Here is a 14,726-nt window from a genome sequence, read left to right as displayed (position 1 = left end):
GGTTTGGCGACATTAAATTGGCTCCAGATGTGTGTTCACCTTGCGATTGACTGGCACCCACTCCAGAGACTGTGCCTGGCTTGTGGCTGGTGCTAGTTAGCATAGGCTCCAGACACTATCCAGTGAACAAAATTAAGTAAAAGTTCAAATTTCATCATTTGCGGGCAGGTCACGCCTGTTCTGTCTAAGGTGGATCTCGACAGGACTCAAAAGAGTGACGACTATGAATTCATTACACGTTTAACTCCGCCCGGTGTTGCGAGGATATTGGGTCCAGTTAAATATTTAAATCCGCCCATAATAAGCGATAAATGTCAAAACTCAGGACATCAGAACTTTTTATTTTCAAAGCGTTTTGCAGCTGTGTTTAATTTACATTTTGAAATAAATCCGAAAGACTTAACCTTTTCAGGAAGCGCACACACCATCTGCGCATTATTGCGCTAGCGGAACGAAAAATTCGCCATCCGCTGTACTTTTCGGAACATAGTGGTGTGGAGCAGCGCGGCCGGAAGTGATCCTGAGGAATGTTTACGTTCGCGAAACACGTTTGAAACGAAAACGGAGAGAAAGTGAGAGACATGGAGGGCGTCACGGAAGGCACGTGGAGTAGCTTACCGGTGACGCTTAATGACAGTGTCTTACTTGCACTAAAAGAGCTCAAGTTTACGCATATGACTCCTGTACAGGTAAAAAAACACGTTTGATTTTATTCTCGCATCACGTACGTGTCTTTGAGGGTGTCATGCAAGCACTTTTGGCGACGTTCATTTTCCGTAATAATTTTCGCCGCTTCTTATATTAAATTGTATAGCAATCCGAATACATTGACTTATTCTATGCGTTTTTACTTTTTGGCAGTCCGCGTGCATCCCGCTGTTTATGAGTAATAAGGACGTCGCGGCCGAGGCGGTAAGTTATCATCTGACTTCTTACATCTGTTCAGTCACTTATTTAAAATATTGCTATTATTCTAAATAGTGCTTTCATTCAGATCACGGGCAGTGGAAAGACCCTGGCGTTTGTGATCCCCATAATTGAGATACTGCTTCGCAGAGAGGAGAAATTAAAGAAAAGACAGGTAAGTCTTCTGATCTACTTCTGAACGGTCTTCGTTAAACAAGCCTGCCCACTCGTACAAAGTTTAGAGATTTGGCCCGATCAGCCTTTATTGTGGCTTGCGCGACTTTTCCAATGACTTCCACCCGCTTAACGGGTCGGAGGCAGTCGGGTAGTCTGACTCCCCCAGCGACTCGCCCTGAGAAAATCAGTCATTCGGAGGGTGGGCTGTTTATGCTTGAGAAATGACGACAGCATTTTTTTCAATAGCATAATTTAAATACAAAGCTCAGAGTGCTTTACAAGATGTCAAAGAAGTGTTTACGTGCAAAAAAGAACATAATAAAATTATACAAAAAAGTGAATGCATACACCTATATATAATCCAACGTCTGTCTGTCTCTCCGCTTTTCACGAGAGAACTACTTAACGGATTTAGAGCGGGGTTTTTTTCTATAATTTGCTTGAACATTCCGGTTGATTTTGCGACTTTTCTCTTTTTTGCCTGAAACCTCCCATGGTGCACCCCATCTTGTTCAAACTCCTTGTGTCTCAATTTCTTGCAGGTCGGGGCAGTCGTCATTACCCCAACTCGAGAGCTTGCCATTCAGATCAGTGAGGTGCTGGAGCATTTCTTGAGGCATTTCACACAGTTTAGGTAAGCAAACGTGGCATAGATGAGGCTCTTTTTGCTGTGGTTGGTTTTTAATCTCTTTTTCATTTAATCGCCTACGTTGTTTTTGTTTCTTTATTTTATTTTATTTTTTACTCATTTTTCCCAGCCAGATTCTCTTGATTGGTGGCAGTAATCCAATTGAAGATGTGCAAAAATTCAATGAGAAAGGGTAAGTCACAACCGCTTGATTTAGGTATACAATTTTTTATGTAATAATCTTATGTAATAAAATCTCCATTCAACATCAACATAAAATAAATTGCCATGGATTTACGCCATGAAGCATTTCAGTTTGAATATTTGCCCTGTGGTAACCTGAAGGTGGCCAGCATCTGTTACAGAAACAGTTGAGCTAAAGGAGCAGCTCCAGTGGTCAGCCACGCCGATCCTGTCCTTGCACACTGCGACTGGAGCACTACCTGGTGATGTCCGCTGATCTCTCGCTGTCTGTTAGCCTCTTTTCTGTGCAGCATCACAATACTCAAAAACAAACTTGTCAAAAGTCTTTTCATTTGAAAAACTATGACATCTTTATGTCGAATGGCTGACAAAGCCCAACACCCATTCTGTAATTTTTACAGTTGATTCCCTGGAACGTTCAGTAACTTTGGGTTTGGTTTTAAGAATTGAAGCAGCCTGGAAAAATGTGTCTTATGATTAGAACAAACCCAGAATCCTAAGGGATACACTAGAATTGGGTTGGGGAATTTAAAAGTTGAAAGTCTGTTCAGCTCACCTTGTTAAGTAGTTAACATAATTACACTACAATACAATTTATTTTTGTATAGCCCAAAATCACCCAAGAAGTGCTGCAATGGGTTTTAACAGGCCCTGCCTCTTGACAGCCCCCCAGCCTTGACTCTCTAAGAAGACAAGGAAAAACTCCCAAATAAACCGTTGTAGGGAAACAATGGAAGACACCTTGGGAAGGGCAGTTCAAAGAGAGACCCCTTTCTGGGTAGGTTGGACGTGCAGTGGGTGTCAAAAAGAAGAGGATCAATACAATTCAATACACAGAACAGAACAAATCCTCAATATAGTATAAAAATATTACAAGTACAGACCAGAATTTAACAGTAGATGATATCACATTATAGGATTTGTTAAGGGTCCTGGACAACAACAGCAAAAAACAACATTTATTTATATAGCACATTTTCATACAAAAAAGTAGCTTTACATAATGAAGAAAAGAAAAATTAAAAGACAAAGTAAGAAATTAAAATAAGACAACATTAGTTAACATAGAATAAGACCTATTCTGACCTGGGTTATGACCTGGAGACTTCAGTCATCAAGCTGCCTTCCCCATTTGGCCATTGCACAGCTGAAACAGCGCTGGGCCAGCCAATCCAATGAAAGGACCCCTCTACCTGACGATTCCTGCGATCCTCCATTTATTGCATTTAATTGTCTTGTATTCATCCATTTCCTGAAAGTACTTTTTGTAGCACAAGCTTGCAGCGAGCCGCAACCTAACCAGGCAATATTGGGTGCACATCATAAGTAAATGGCTATAGGACTCCGCATACATGTCCACACTTAGTGATGCACAATAAATTGGCAGTCATTCTTATATGAGCAAATGCTGGCTCCAAGGTTAAGAGACAACAAAATGACAGATTTTACTACTTGGTTTCTTTGGCTGGGACAATGTAAAAATGATTTTAATAATGAGTCATGTAAAAAGTCACCACCTTGCTGCCTATTTTAAAGGTTAAAGGAACAACCCTGTATTATAGGAGACGTTGCCAGTTGCTCTTTTATTAACGGAGCCCTTATCTAAGTGAGTTGATGCATTCAGTCAAGACTGGCTGTAAGCAAACCCCATTACTCCAAAATTAACAGAGCAGAATATGCTGTGCTTTTCATTTAAAACACTAAAATAAAATCAAAAGAACACATTACTGTTTCAGAATTTTTTTTTTTTCTGAAATGAAATGTCAACGTTCACAAATGTAATCATCTATACAGTGTGTATGTAATTAAGTCGTTAGGTGACACAGAATGAGTTGCAGTTTACTTAGATAAATGTTAAAGAACAGGAAATTGTAAATGCTGGTATCGTCTTAGATTTGCCATTCAGTTGTCCATATCAGCCTAGAATTTGCTTTTAAGTGAGTCCTTAACAATGTGGATACATTTTAGTTTAGAGGTAATCTGATCTGGAATTCTCATTCTTAGGATGACCTTTTATTTTTATTTATTTATTAATTTATTTTATGATTCTTCTGAATCTGATTAGGGGAAACATCGTAGTGGCTACTCCAGGCCGTTTGGAAGACATGTTTAGGAGGAAGGCCGATGGGCTGGACTTGGCAAGCTGTGTTAAGACTCTTGATGTGTTAGTTTTAGATGAAGCCGACAGGCTGCTTGACATGGGATTTGAAGCGAGGTATGATGAGACAAATTATCTTCTCTTAATTATGCTTCATTTGATTTGATACACTTTATTAATCCCTGAGGGGAAATTGTCTTTTTGTGCATATTAAATAACATTGAGTTATTAAAAGTGTCTTCAATAATGGAAACTATTTCGAGATTTGACTCCGTGTGACATTTGCCTTTAAGTTGCTCTGGCAGGGCCTCCTAAGGATTTAATTGAAATGGCACCTTTTGAGTGATGCACTGTAGCACTTTATTTGGCAACAAACAGCCATTTATAATGAAAGTGTGAAGAGGAAATAAAAAGGGTCAATCAATATTTTCTCATCTCTGTGATTGCAGTTTAAATACTATTTTAGGGTACTTGCCAAAACAAAGAAGAACGGGGCTTTTCTCGGCAACACAGACTCAGGAAGTGGAGAACCTAGTTAGAGCCGGCCTTCGTAATCCTGTCCGAATTACGGTCAAGGAGAAAGGAGCAGCTGCAAGCAGCACCCAGAAGACACCAGCCCGACTCCAAAACTATTATATGGTGAGAGACTGAGATTTTCAAATTCTTGTTCCTGTTGAGTCTTAATTCAGCATTGCTGAAGGCCAGCACAATCAGCCATATTACTATAACCATACACACTCTGACAAGAAGAAAATTTAGAATCGGCAGCTACACTAACGAGCAGATCTTTAGGAGGAAAGAAAAGAATTGGGGTGCATGCACAGACATTTGGAAACTAGGAGCGTTGGCCCTGTGAGACTGCATCACTAACCACTGTGCCACTTATGTACAAATGCTGCTCATGAATTACGAGGATATCTGTAATGTATTCTTATACTAGTATTTCACCCTGAATAAACCAAACTTGTTAAAATGTTGAAGACGAGTTCAATATCTTTAAAAATGGTTCACTAGCTTGGAAGACTTGGCATTTTATTGTTCTACAGCTTTGAATCACATTATATTTAATTAGGCTTTTTTGACACAGATCAAGACAAAACCACTCTTTAATATATAAGTGAAAACAAAAAAACTACAAATTGGTCTAAATTAGTCACAAATTTAAAACACAACATTTATCACATAAATATTCACTCCTTTCAGGTCAGTAGTTAGAAGATGCACATTGTGCAGCCTAATATTGACTTGAGTTTGGGATACACATCACCCCACCTCTGCCTCTTATACTACAGTGATAGAGCTTTGGTTTACATATTTAATGAAGAGTCTTGAAGATTAACTTGTATTGAGCAGAATGAGAAATGCTCTACCATCCTTTAGTGGCCCTCATAGCTTTCTACACTTAGTTTTATGTTTTATCCTTCGATGTTTCTGAAACGTAATTTTTTTTGTTGGTTGACTAAATGCATTTTGGAGTAGCCAATCATTTGTTTGCCGTCCTGGCAGTACAGTGTTTAACACGACTGCCTTACAGCATCCATCCATCCATCCATTATCCAACCCGTTATATCCTAACTACAGGGTCACGGGGGTCTGTTGGAGCCAATCCCAGCCAGCACAAGGCAGGAAACAAACCCCGGGCAGGGCACACACACACACACACACACACAGCACACACTAGGGACAATTTAGAATCGCTAATGCGCCTAACCTGCGTGTCTTTGGACTGTCAGAGGAAATCCACGCAGACGCAGGCAGGACCCAGGAAGCGAACCCAGGTCTCCTAAATGCAAGGCAGCAGTGTTGCCACTGCGCCACCGTGCCGCCCTGCCTTACAGCAGCAGAGTCTTAAGTTCACATTTTGGCTTGACTAATGTCTGTGTGGAGTTTGCATGTTCTCTTCAAGTCTTCTGCTTACTTGCATATTTCAGCTGTGGCGTGTTCTTGTGTGACATTGTAATAATTTCATATGTGATGTGTTCAGCTTTCTCACATTTATGATAATATTATGTTTTTAGGTGTGTAAAACAGAGGAGAAGTTTAATTTGCTGGTGGCTTTCCTTCGACAGCACAAGCATGAGAAACATTTGATCTTTTTCAGGTTTGTTTATTTCCTTCTGCTACTGAAATGTACCCCATACTATCATTTTATTACTGCAAAGTATTAGTAGGCTTGGGATAAAATTGCCTTTTTAGGATATTAAAGTCAAATTTGATTGTTGCTTAGTCTTGAGCAGAGACAACTGTGTAGGGACCTAATCCAGATCTTCAGAGATTTTAAAGGCATTAATGAAGTAGATGCAGACAAATTCTTTTGACTGAATGGCGAGTCACATATGTTGAGACACCAGTGGAAGTTAAGGGGAAGTACATTTAGGACTGAAGCTGGGAGTCCCTTCTTCACTCAGTGAGTTGTGGGGTATCTTGAACCATCTAGTTGACAATCTTTAAGAAGGATCTGGATGAGAGATTTGGCAGCTCAGTTATTAGCTAAACAAACAAGCCGGATGGGCTAAATGGCCTCCTGTCTTTTGTGAAATTTCTTGTGTTCTTAAGAAGGCAAATAAAATTTAAGCCTGTTATACAATGGTGGGACTTAAACCTTGGATCTGGGGCTTCTGTTTGCAAGACAGTGCTAGATTTACCTCTTTTGAACTTTTGCCACTTCTGTAGATCTTATTCTGTGTCTTTCTATTTTTCTCAGTACTTGTGCTTGTGTGGAATATTATGGGAAAGCTCTAGAAAACCTGGTTAAAAATACTAAGATTCTCTGTATCCATGGAAAAATGAAACACAAACGGAACAAAATCTTCACTGAATTTCGCCAGCTGAAAAGGTAATGATAGGTGCAAGTTTGATTAGCACCCACTGTATTGAGCATGATAAAGGTGCTGTATAAGTACAATTATTATTATTGCTCCAAGAGAACTATTAACTTTCTTAGTTAATTTATTTATTTGAATAACACAAGTGTGTTGTGAAGGAAAAAAATAATTAGGCTGACATCTGATGTAATGGATAAGGTGATTCAGAAAAGAGATTGATGGATTGAAGGCCAGAGGTCCACATGACTATCATCATCAAATTCTTCCATGAGGACTGATCATTTATGTTAGATAGAATGCGTAGAGGGGGCTGGGTGGTCTCATGGCCTGGAACCCCTGCAGATATATTTTTGTTTGTTTTTTCTGTCCTCTATGGCCATTCGGGCCTTACTTTTATTCTTTGTTAATTAGTATTGCCTAATTTTATTTTTTTATATAGTTTCTTTTTTTTTTCATCCTGTAAATCACTTTGAGCTACATCTTTTGTATGAAAATGCGCTATATAAATGAATGTTGTTGATATGGTATATAGTATGCTAACGGAGAGTGCATTGTATGGATTTTTTAACATATCATGATTGAGATGTTATCTTACAATTCTGATGTAAATGACTTTAATACTAACATTTCTGCTTGTTGTTTTGTATACTTCTTTATAGTGGTATTTTGGTTTGCACAGATGTCATGGCAAGAGGAATTGACATACCTGAAGTTAACTGGGTCCTGCAGTACGACCCACCCAGCAGTGCAAGGTATACTGGTCCACATGTGGAAATGTCTAAAAGCTACTTGGAAAGTCTCGCTTTTTAAAATGTGCAGTCTGTTTAGCTGAAGTACTTAAACTCAAGGGGGGCTGGAGTATATTGTTTTCTTATTTTCGTTTACATTTTTGTTAAAATTTTGAAGTGTTTTATAAGAAGACATTAGTTTCTGTCTATTTGTCTATTTCTTTATTAGCGTATGCTATTTTAAATAATGTAAAACATAAGGAATGATGCACTTAAAACATTCCAGACGTCTTGATCAGGATAATTGAATTGAATTGCTTATCACTCATGACACAGTAGTGAGAGTCACTTTCCATGGTTGTTTTGAATTGGGCCCTCGAAACACTCAGTGATCTGTCCCTTAATGTGGAACTTGCTGCCTTTAACTGAAAGTATAGCGTAGTTAATGTTAGACAATTGTGTCCTTGAATTCATGCATATGCACAGTGGTCCAATCTCAGTGATGCTATTGATGCACTTGGGGTCACAGAATCTGCCCTTGCATTTCTTTAGATAGATAATCTTCTTATATATTACGCTACCGTGGCTGTCCGTTTGTCTGTCCAGGATTGTAAATCACCTGTCGCTCGCAAACCGTTTGAACTATTGACCTAAAATTTGTGACGTCGTCTATCCGCTTTCGAGGTGATGATTTTTATTACTCTTTTTATTTTATTTTAATGTAGTAACAACTGTCTGCTGCAGTGAGCAGGGTGGCTGTGCGCTGCATGCATATGGGTACTGTTCTCATCCCTACCACCTTCACTGTCACTTCCCCTGCCTCTTCATATCTTAAATCATTCTTGAGGCAGATTGAAGACTGAAGTGCCAGCTTAAGTGAAAAATTAAGGAAAATGTACTAAGTAATTGCAACACAAAAACTGACTTAATCAGTTTTAATGCAAAAAGATGCTGATGAAAGAAGAGAAGAAGTGGGCCTCTAGGGTGGAGGAAAGAAGAGCTGCTGAGGAAACAGCAAGCGCATCAACCTCTGAGCAAACAAATGATAAACGTATAGAGAAAGAGGATGAAAACTAGGAATGTCAAGTCAAGTGTATTTACTACACGATATTGTGCAGTATGCCGTTACTGATTTTATATAATTTAAGAGTAGTAGCTCGGTGTCAGTCAGGCACACTGTTGTTCGTTTTAGCACTCTGGTCAAGGAATTTTCAAAACAAGCAGGTAGTGTACTATATGTGCATTAATAAAATTTTCCAAAAGTGACATGGAATGATTATCCGAAGTTCCTCAAATGCTGCATGGTGCCTAAAGAAGGGATATAGCCAGAGCACTCCATAAAGGCAGGAATTTAACTTTATGTAAAATTGTTTTAGTTTCAAATCTCGGCACCATTGTAGATTTCCACATTTGAAATTGCTTGTATGTATATCCCACTTTCAGTCTGTTTTCTTTTGTGATATAAAGATTTGAAAAGGTGACATTTTAGTGCCAAAATAATGTCTGCTTTTCACTTTATTTCTTCTTTTTGTAGTGCATTTGTTCATCGATGTGGGCGGACAGCTCGCATTGGCAATACAGGCAATGCTCTTGTGTTCCTCCTTCCAATGGAAGAAACCTACATCAATTTCCTTTCAATCAATCAAAAGGTAAATACAAGCAATGAAGGTGAGCTGTATTAGCGAGCAAAAATCAAATGAATACCTTGTGAACAAACTGGAAATAGACTAAAGAAAAGTTAGGGCTAAACAGGACACCCTGTTTAATGTCCAGGTTGGATTTAGTAAAGAGAGCAAAAGGAAGCTTGAAGATGTCTCTTGTGATGTATTTGTTGTTGTAGCTTCCAGAGGAGACTAAGGTCTAACTTCGTAGGAAGCTAAGTTCCAAATGAACGCCAGCTTCATATATGGGGGCTGTCAAGTAGCAGAGGAAGAGGAAAGCGTGGAGCTAGCACCATCGAGACAGGAAGTGGTCTCCGTAGTCTTCCGGAGTGTTCTCCTCTACTCTAAAGTAAATGGAAACTGCATTAGTGGCAGCCTCACCACAAAAACATTTCATGTATATTTAGTTGACCCAACACTCTCCCGCTTAACAACATAATTTACTCTTTAAGCAAAATTATAAAACTACAGTATTTTTTTCTAAAACTTGTATACCATGCTGCTTGGAAATTTCAGCACCCTTATTGTAATTCTTTTTTTAAATTTTAACACCCATGCATCCATACATATCCTAGGCCTAAAGCTTTATTCTATCCCATCAAACATTAGGTGCAAGGCAGGAACAAGCCCTGGACAGAGGTGCCTGTCCATCACATTTTTACCATGAAATTATCATTCATACTAGTGCTTACAGTCCTAAAAAAAAAAAAAAAGCACATGTCAAGTAGGCAGAAGTGATGTGGCAACACGTAGAGCAGACAAAACTGGCCTGGAAAAAAGAATGAGAATTTGAGAATGTGATCAGCGCAGTGCTATGCAAAGTGCCCCCAGCTTTTGAATCAAAATGTTCTTTAATCTTTGCTCTTTATCCAATTCTTACTTAGCTAATTCCTTTTAACAATAGTTAGAATTATAGATATGAATGTATTATTTCTGAAAATGGCAAGTTTAATTAAACCAGTTACTCATACTAAAAAAAATTAAAGAAGTATAATTCTCAAGCAGCCGTGCATCATCTTTCATACATTTAGGTGACAAGGTATGTACACCTCGTGAAATTTTTTTTTTTTTTTCGTTTTTAACATTTCTGGACATAACAAGGTTTGATCTTCATTTAAACTGTATCTTTAGATAAAGTTGATGTAAACTGGGAAAAAAAATTGATTTTGACATAATTTATTCAATGAAAAATTGACCATTTTACTTCTCTGTAAAATCTAAATCTACCCTTGGTTGTGATTTCTGGTTCTGCCCGCTCAAGTCTGCGTTTCCTGTGAGTTTCTGCCACTCTCTGACATCGACTGGGAGAATGTTTTTGTTCCCACTCCATGCAGAATTCTTTCAGCTTTGTGATGTTTCAATTCCCTGCACAGCATTTCGGTGGAGTTTGGATCAGGTCTTTGACATGACCATTCCAGATCCGTCCATTTCTTTCATTTCAGCCATTCCTTAGTGGATTTACTGGAATGTTTAGGGTCATTGTCATACTGCAAGGTCCAGTTTCAGTTGAGCTTCAGTATTCTGAAAGGTGATCTCATATTATTCTCAAGCACAATCTGGTACAATGATTGTATTCATAATGATGAGCTGCATATTCACTGATGCAGCAAAGTAGCCACAAACCAGAACGTTTCCACCGTCATGCTTTACAGTTGGTTTCAAGTTCTTCAGGTCCAGTGCTGTCTTTAGTTTTCACCAAACATGTCTTCTCGTACTGTAGCCAGAAATCTCTCTTTGCCTTGTGCGCCCAAAGAACATTGTTCAGCAAGTCCTGGTCTTTGCCTTGGTGTTCAGGATCAAAGTGTAGTCTTGCCATGACGATATTTCTGTTTCTTCCTGGCACAGCGTCCATGTAGATGTAATTTGTGCAGCCACATTCTAATGGTAGGCTCAAGCATTTTGACATAAGCAGTGGCAAAAGCTACCTGGAAGTCTTGTGATGAATTTGTGGTGTTCTTAGAGGCTTTTTTCAGCACCCTAAGTTCTGCTCTAAGTTTGAAATATCCACTTGTAGATGTTCTTCCAGCCAGTGAAATGTTTGAGTTCCAGATGTTTGGGGGTCTTTTTGAATCCCTTCCCAGACTCCTAGGTCATCTAGAGTCTTCTTTGTGAAGGCTTCAGAGAGTTTGTTAGAGGTCAGCATGATGATAGCAGACACTTTGAGCAAATAGCAAACTAAAATAAATGTCTTATTTAAAGCTGAGACAAGTTCAGATAAGGTACTTTCCAGTAAGGTACTAATCATTTGCACTTGATGCACATTTGTGGCAAATGTGGGGTGCACTCAACTTGTGAAATTTGCATGTATATGTATTTAAATTATAAAATGGGCAATAAAATGTAAGTGTAGCAGGATGTTTATGTTTAAATGAACATAAAATCTTTATTTCTTTCAGAGAAAAAATGTCTTGGGGTGTGCATATTTCTTTCTTGTACTAGGCTGCTCACTTTGCTGAACCAAACCCCATCCCTGGGGCACGCTTTGCATATCTGCCACTCGTGTTTTGGGGGGGATGCCTGAACACACGCTAAGGAGATGCGGACGGATCTGCTGCTGCCTTGCTGCTGACGAGCTGCGTGTTCTGCTTGTCGCGCTGCGTGTCGATCATTTAAAAGATAGATAGATAGATAGATAGATAGATACTTTATTAATCCCGATGGGAAATTCACAAAAAGCCTGTATAGCAGCTGTCCTTTTGTCTCACGGGACGTTAAAGTGTCTTCCGACAAGATCACGTCTGGACCTAAGTTTTTTTTATTAGTATAGAGAGGTGTGTCTGTTTTGCTTTTTTTAAATCTCTGATAATAACTGTATTAATGTTTTTATCTATGGTCAGTGCCCAATGCAGGAGATGAAGCCTTTGAAAGATATAGTGGATGTCCTCCCCAAGTTGAAGGCAATGGCCAAGGCTGACAGAGCCATGTTTGAAAAGGGAATGAAGGCCTTTGTTTCTTATGTGCAGGCCTATGCCAAGCACGAGTGCAGCCTTATCTTCAGAATAAAGGGTAGGTGTGCAAGCTGTGTGGGAAACTGGCCTTTTGAAAATGACTCTGTTGACGTAAGCATGATACCCTTTACTCTGTCTGGCTGGCCACTGTCTGTCTCCTTTTTTTAATTTTAGCTTATTTTCTATATGTGTTGTTCAGGTGTTACATGTGTATTTTCTATTTTCTATACCTGCTTTATTACTTTGACTCTTGCAGTATTTTATTTTTGTATAAATTGCTTTCCCCAGATGTTAACTAGAAGGGTCTTCTTTATAGTGCGTTTATGAATAAGGGCTGACCTTTCTGTTATGAAGGACTGATGCTACAGTTTTGATTTTTCAAATGTATTTTACAGATCTAGACTTTGCAGCTCTAGCACGTGGATTTGCTCTACTAAAACTGCCAAAGATGCCCGAGTTAAAAGGAAAAAATTTACCAGACTTTATTCCGGAAGCCATTGACACAAATTCTATCCAATATAAAGATAAAAACAGAGAAAAGCAAAGACAGAAGATGTTGTTAGAAATACAAGACAGAGAAAAGCCAACGGTAGTCAAAAAGAATTTTTTGAAGAATAAGGCCTGGTCAAAGCAAAAGCTGAAGAAGGACAAGAAGAAAAGGAATGCGGAAAAAAGAAAAAGACAAGCTGTGAGTGCCACTCTTCACGCCGATTTATTTAGTAGCTCATTTTAGTGTTGTGTTTAGGAGATAAACGGAGTTTGTATTTAAAGGGATACTCCAACCCTTTTTTGACCTTACTTATCGCAAGTTGTTTGTAGCGATGAAAATAATGTTTTGTGGAGAATGGCAACAAAAATGTTTTGTATTAATAGAAGCCAGTAGTGACCAATGCTGTAAAATGCCAAATGATGTGGGAAACAAAAAAATCTCATGCATAATCCACATTCCTTTTATCCAATCGTATGCTCTTAACATGCACAACACATGGATTTTTTCCTAAAATATTTTAGTTACTTCCTGAAATGTTTGCATGCATCAGAAATAGGAAACGCAAGTCACATGGGATTCACATTTTGAAGTGATAGTCCACCCCTCCCCCTTCATTGGTTAAGAGTCTTCTCTTCAATTCAGAACGTCCGTCCCATGTGACTTGCGTTTCCTGTTTATGAAGTCTGCTGTATTTTCTGTAAGTATCTGGAAACTTCTTGGGTTTGGCAGATTCCTGTTCATTTAGGAGAGGCAACTGGTATTTCAGTGGCACAGTGCCTCAACGTCATGAGGCCAGACATCCTCCTTGTCTCGGAAACAACAAAAAGTATTGTTCTCTTGGAGCTGACAGTCCCACAGGAGGACCAAGTGCAGGAGGCCCTTATGAGGAAGCAAGACAACCGTGAGGATCTTGTGCTGGACTGCCATTAGCAGGGCTGGAAGGCACGATGTAAGCTGGTTGAGGTTGTCTGCAGGACAGTCATTCTGTAGAGCCTTCAGCATACTTGGCATCACTAGAGAGAGATGGGGAGAAGAGCAATCAGGAACATCAGAGGCAGCAGAAAGGGCCTCCTGTTGGCTCTTTTAGGCCCATGGGGGAATGGTACCTGATCAAACATGGCTCGGTTGCCTGAGTGAGTGTGTCTGATAGACTGGAAACCCCTGATGATCACACAGGTAACATCACAAAATATTTCAAATATCAAAATATTTAATTACATATCCTTCAACAAAATTTTAGCAAAAAATGCATATGTTGTGCATGTTATGAGCATACAACCGGATTAGGACATGTGGATTGATGTGCATTGTGCGACATGAGCAATGTGAGATTTTCTTTTTCCCATGGATGTTTCTCGCATCATTTGTCATGGTATAGAATTGGTTTCCCTTGGGGGTCTATTATAACAAACATCTCTGTACCCAATAAAAATTAAAGATGAATATGTTCTCAGCAATTATTACAAAGTACTTGGGGAATGTAACATAAAAAAAATTCCTTTTTGGGTGGAGCATTCCTTTTTAAAGATTAGGAATAGCTTTGACGTGCAAGGATTTTGTTATTATGCTAAATATTTTATCTGAAGGCAGCATTAAGTTGATTTTATATAGAAATGTTATAGCACTTAAAGACTATCCTGGTGAAAAAGTAAACTTAAAAACTGTTTTTAAACATCCAGGGCTCAGACATGGAGGAGGAGGATGATGATATGGAAGAACTGCTTAGTGATACAAGGCTACTAAAAAAGTTGAAAAAGGGAAAAATAAGTGAAGAGGACTTTGAAAGGCAAGTGACGGCAAGAAAAGCACCAAAGAATCCAAAATGACCCTGAAACTTGAGTACATTCTGAAACTGTAAATATGATTCCATTAAAATTTTAATTTTCTATTAGTGGCACTGTCTGTTTTAACACATGCTGTACATATGAAGTTAAACAAGGTGTTAAAGGTCTGTTTAAACCTGGAGTTGTTTTATTTTTCACAATCCATTACAAACAGGGTCCCCTCTAGTATAACAATAAGGACCCATTCCCCCAGGCAGGATCGTGTGTAATTATTTAC

The 14,726-nt window shown here is 38.9% G+C and overlaps 1 protein-coding gene across 1 annotated transcript; it reads left to right on the top strand.

Moving 5' to 3' along the window:
* The first annotated feature begins 275 nt into the window (after positions 1-275).
* Positions 276-14,550, top strand: ddx55 (DEAD (Asp-Glu-Ala-Asp) box polypeptide 55). The gene is made up of 14 exons (XM_028824655.2): positions 276-689; positions 862-912; positions 995-1,081; positions 1,626-1,717; positions 1,842-1,904; positions 3,981-4,130; positions 4,463-4,652; positions 6,032-6,114; positions 6,718-6,849; positions 7,498-7,590; positions 9,101-9,215; positions 12,065-12,233; positions 12,571-12,863; positions 14,345-14,550. Exons 1-14 carry the CDS (start codon positions 582-584, stop codon positions 14,489-14,491), a joined length of 1,773 nt encoding a protein of 590 aa, XP_028680488.1. The 5' UTR covers positions 276-581; the 3' UTR covers positions 14,492-14,550.
* The last annotated feature ends 176 nt before the right edge of the window (positions 14,551-14,726 follow it).

This window comes from Erpetoichthys calabaricus, chromosome 18 (genome assembly GCF_900747795.2).
Source record: "Erpetoichthys calabaricus chromosome 18, fErpCal1.3, whole genome shotgun sequence".
In the NCBI taxonomy this organism is placed as follows: Eukaryota; Metazoa; Chordata; class Cladistia; order Polypteriformes; family Polypteridae; genus Erpetoichthys; species Erpetoichthys calabaricus.
The sequence above is the reverse complement of the archived record's forward strand: the minus strand, read 5'-3'. Positions and strand labels throughout refer to the sequence as shown.

Excerpts from the sequence above, each read along its gene's own strand:
- ddx55 (XM_028824655.2), top strand. The coding sequence starts at position 582 with ATGGAGGGCGTCACGGAAGGCACGTGGAGTAGCTTACCGGTGACGCTT. Across the intron at positions 690-861 it reads CGCATATGACTCCTGTACAG|TCCGCGTGCATCCCGCTGTT; the intron begins GTAAAAAAACAC and ends ACTTTTTGGCAG. Across the intron at positions 12,864-14,344 it reads AAAAAAGAAAAAGACAAGCT|GGCTCAGACATGGAGGAGGA; the intron begins GTGAGTGCCACT and ends TTAAACATCCAG.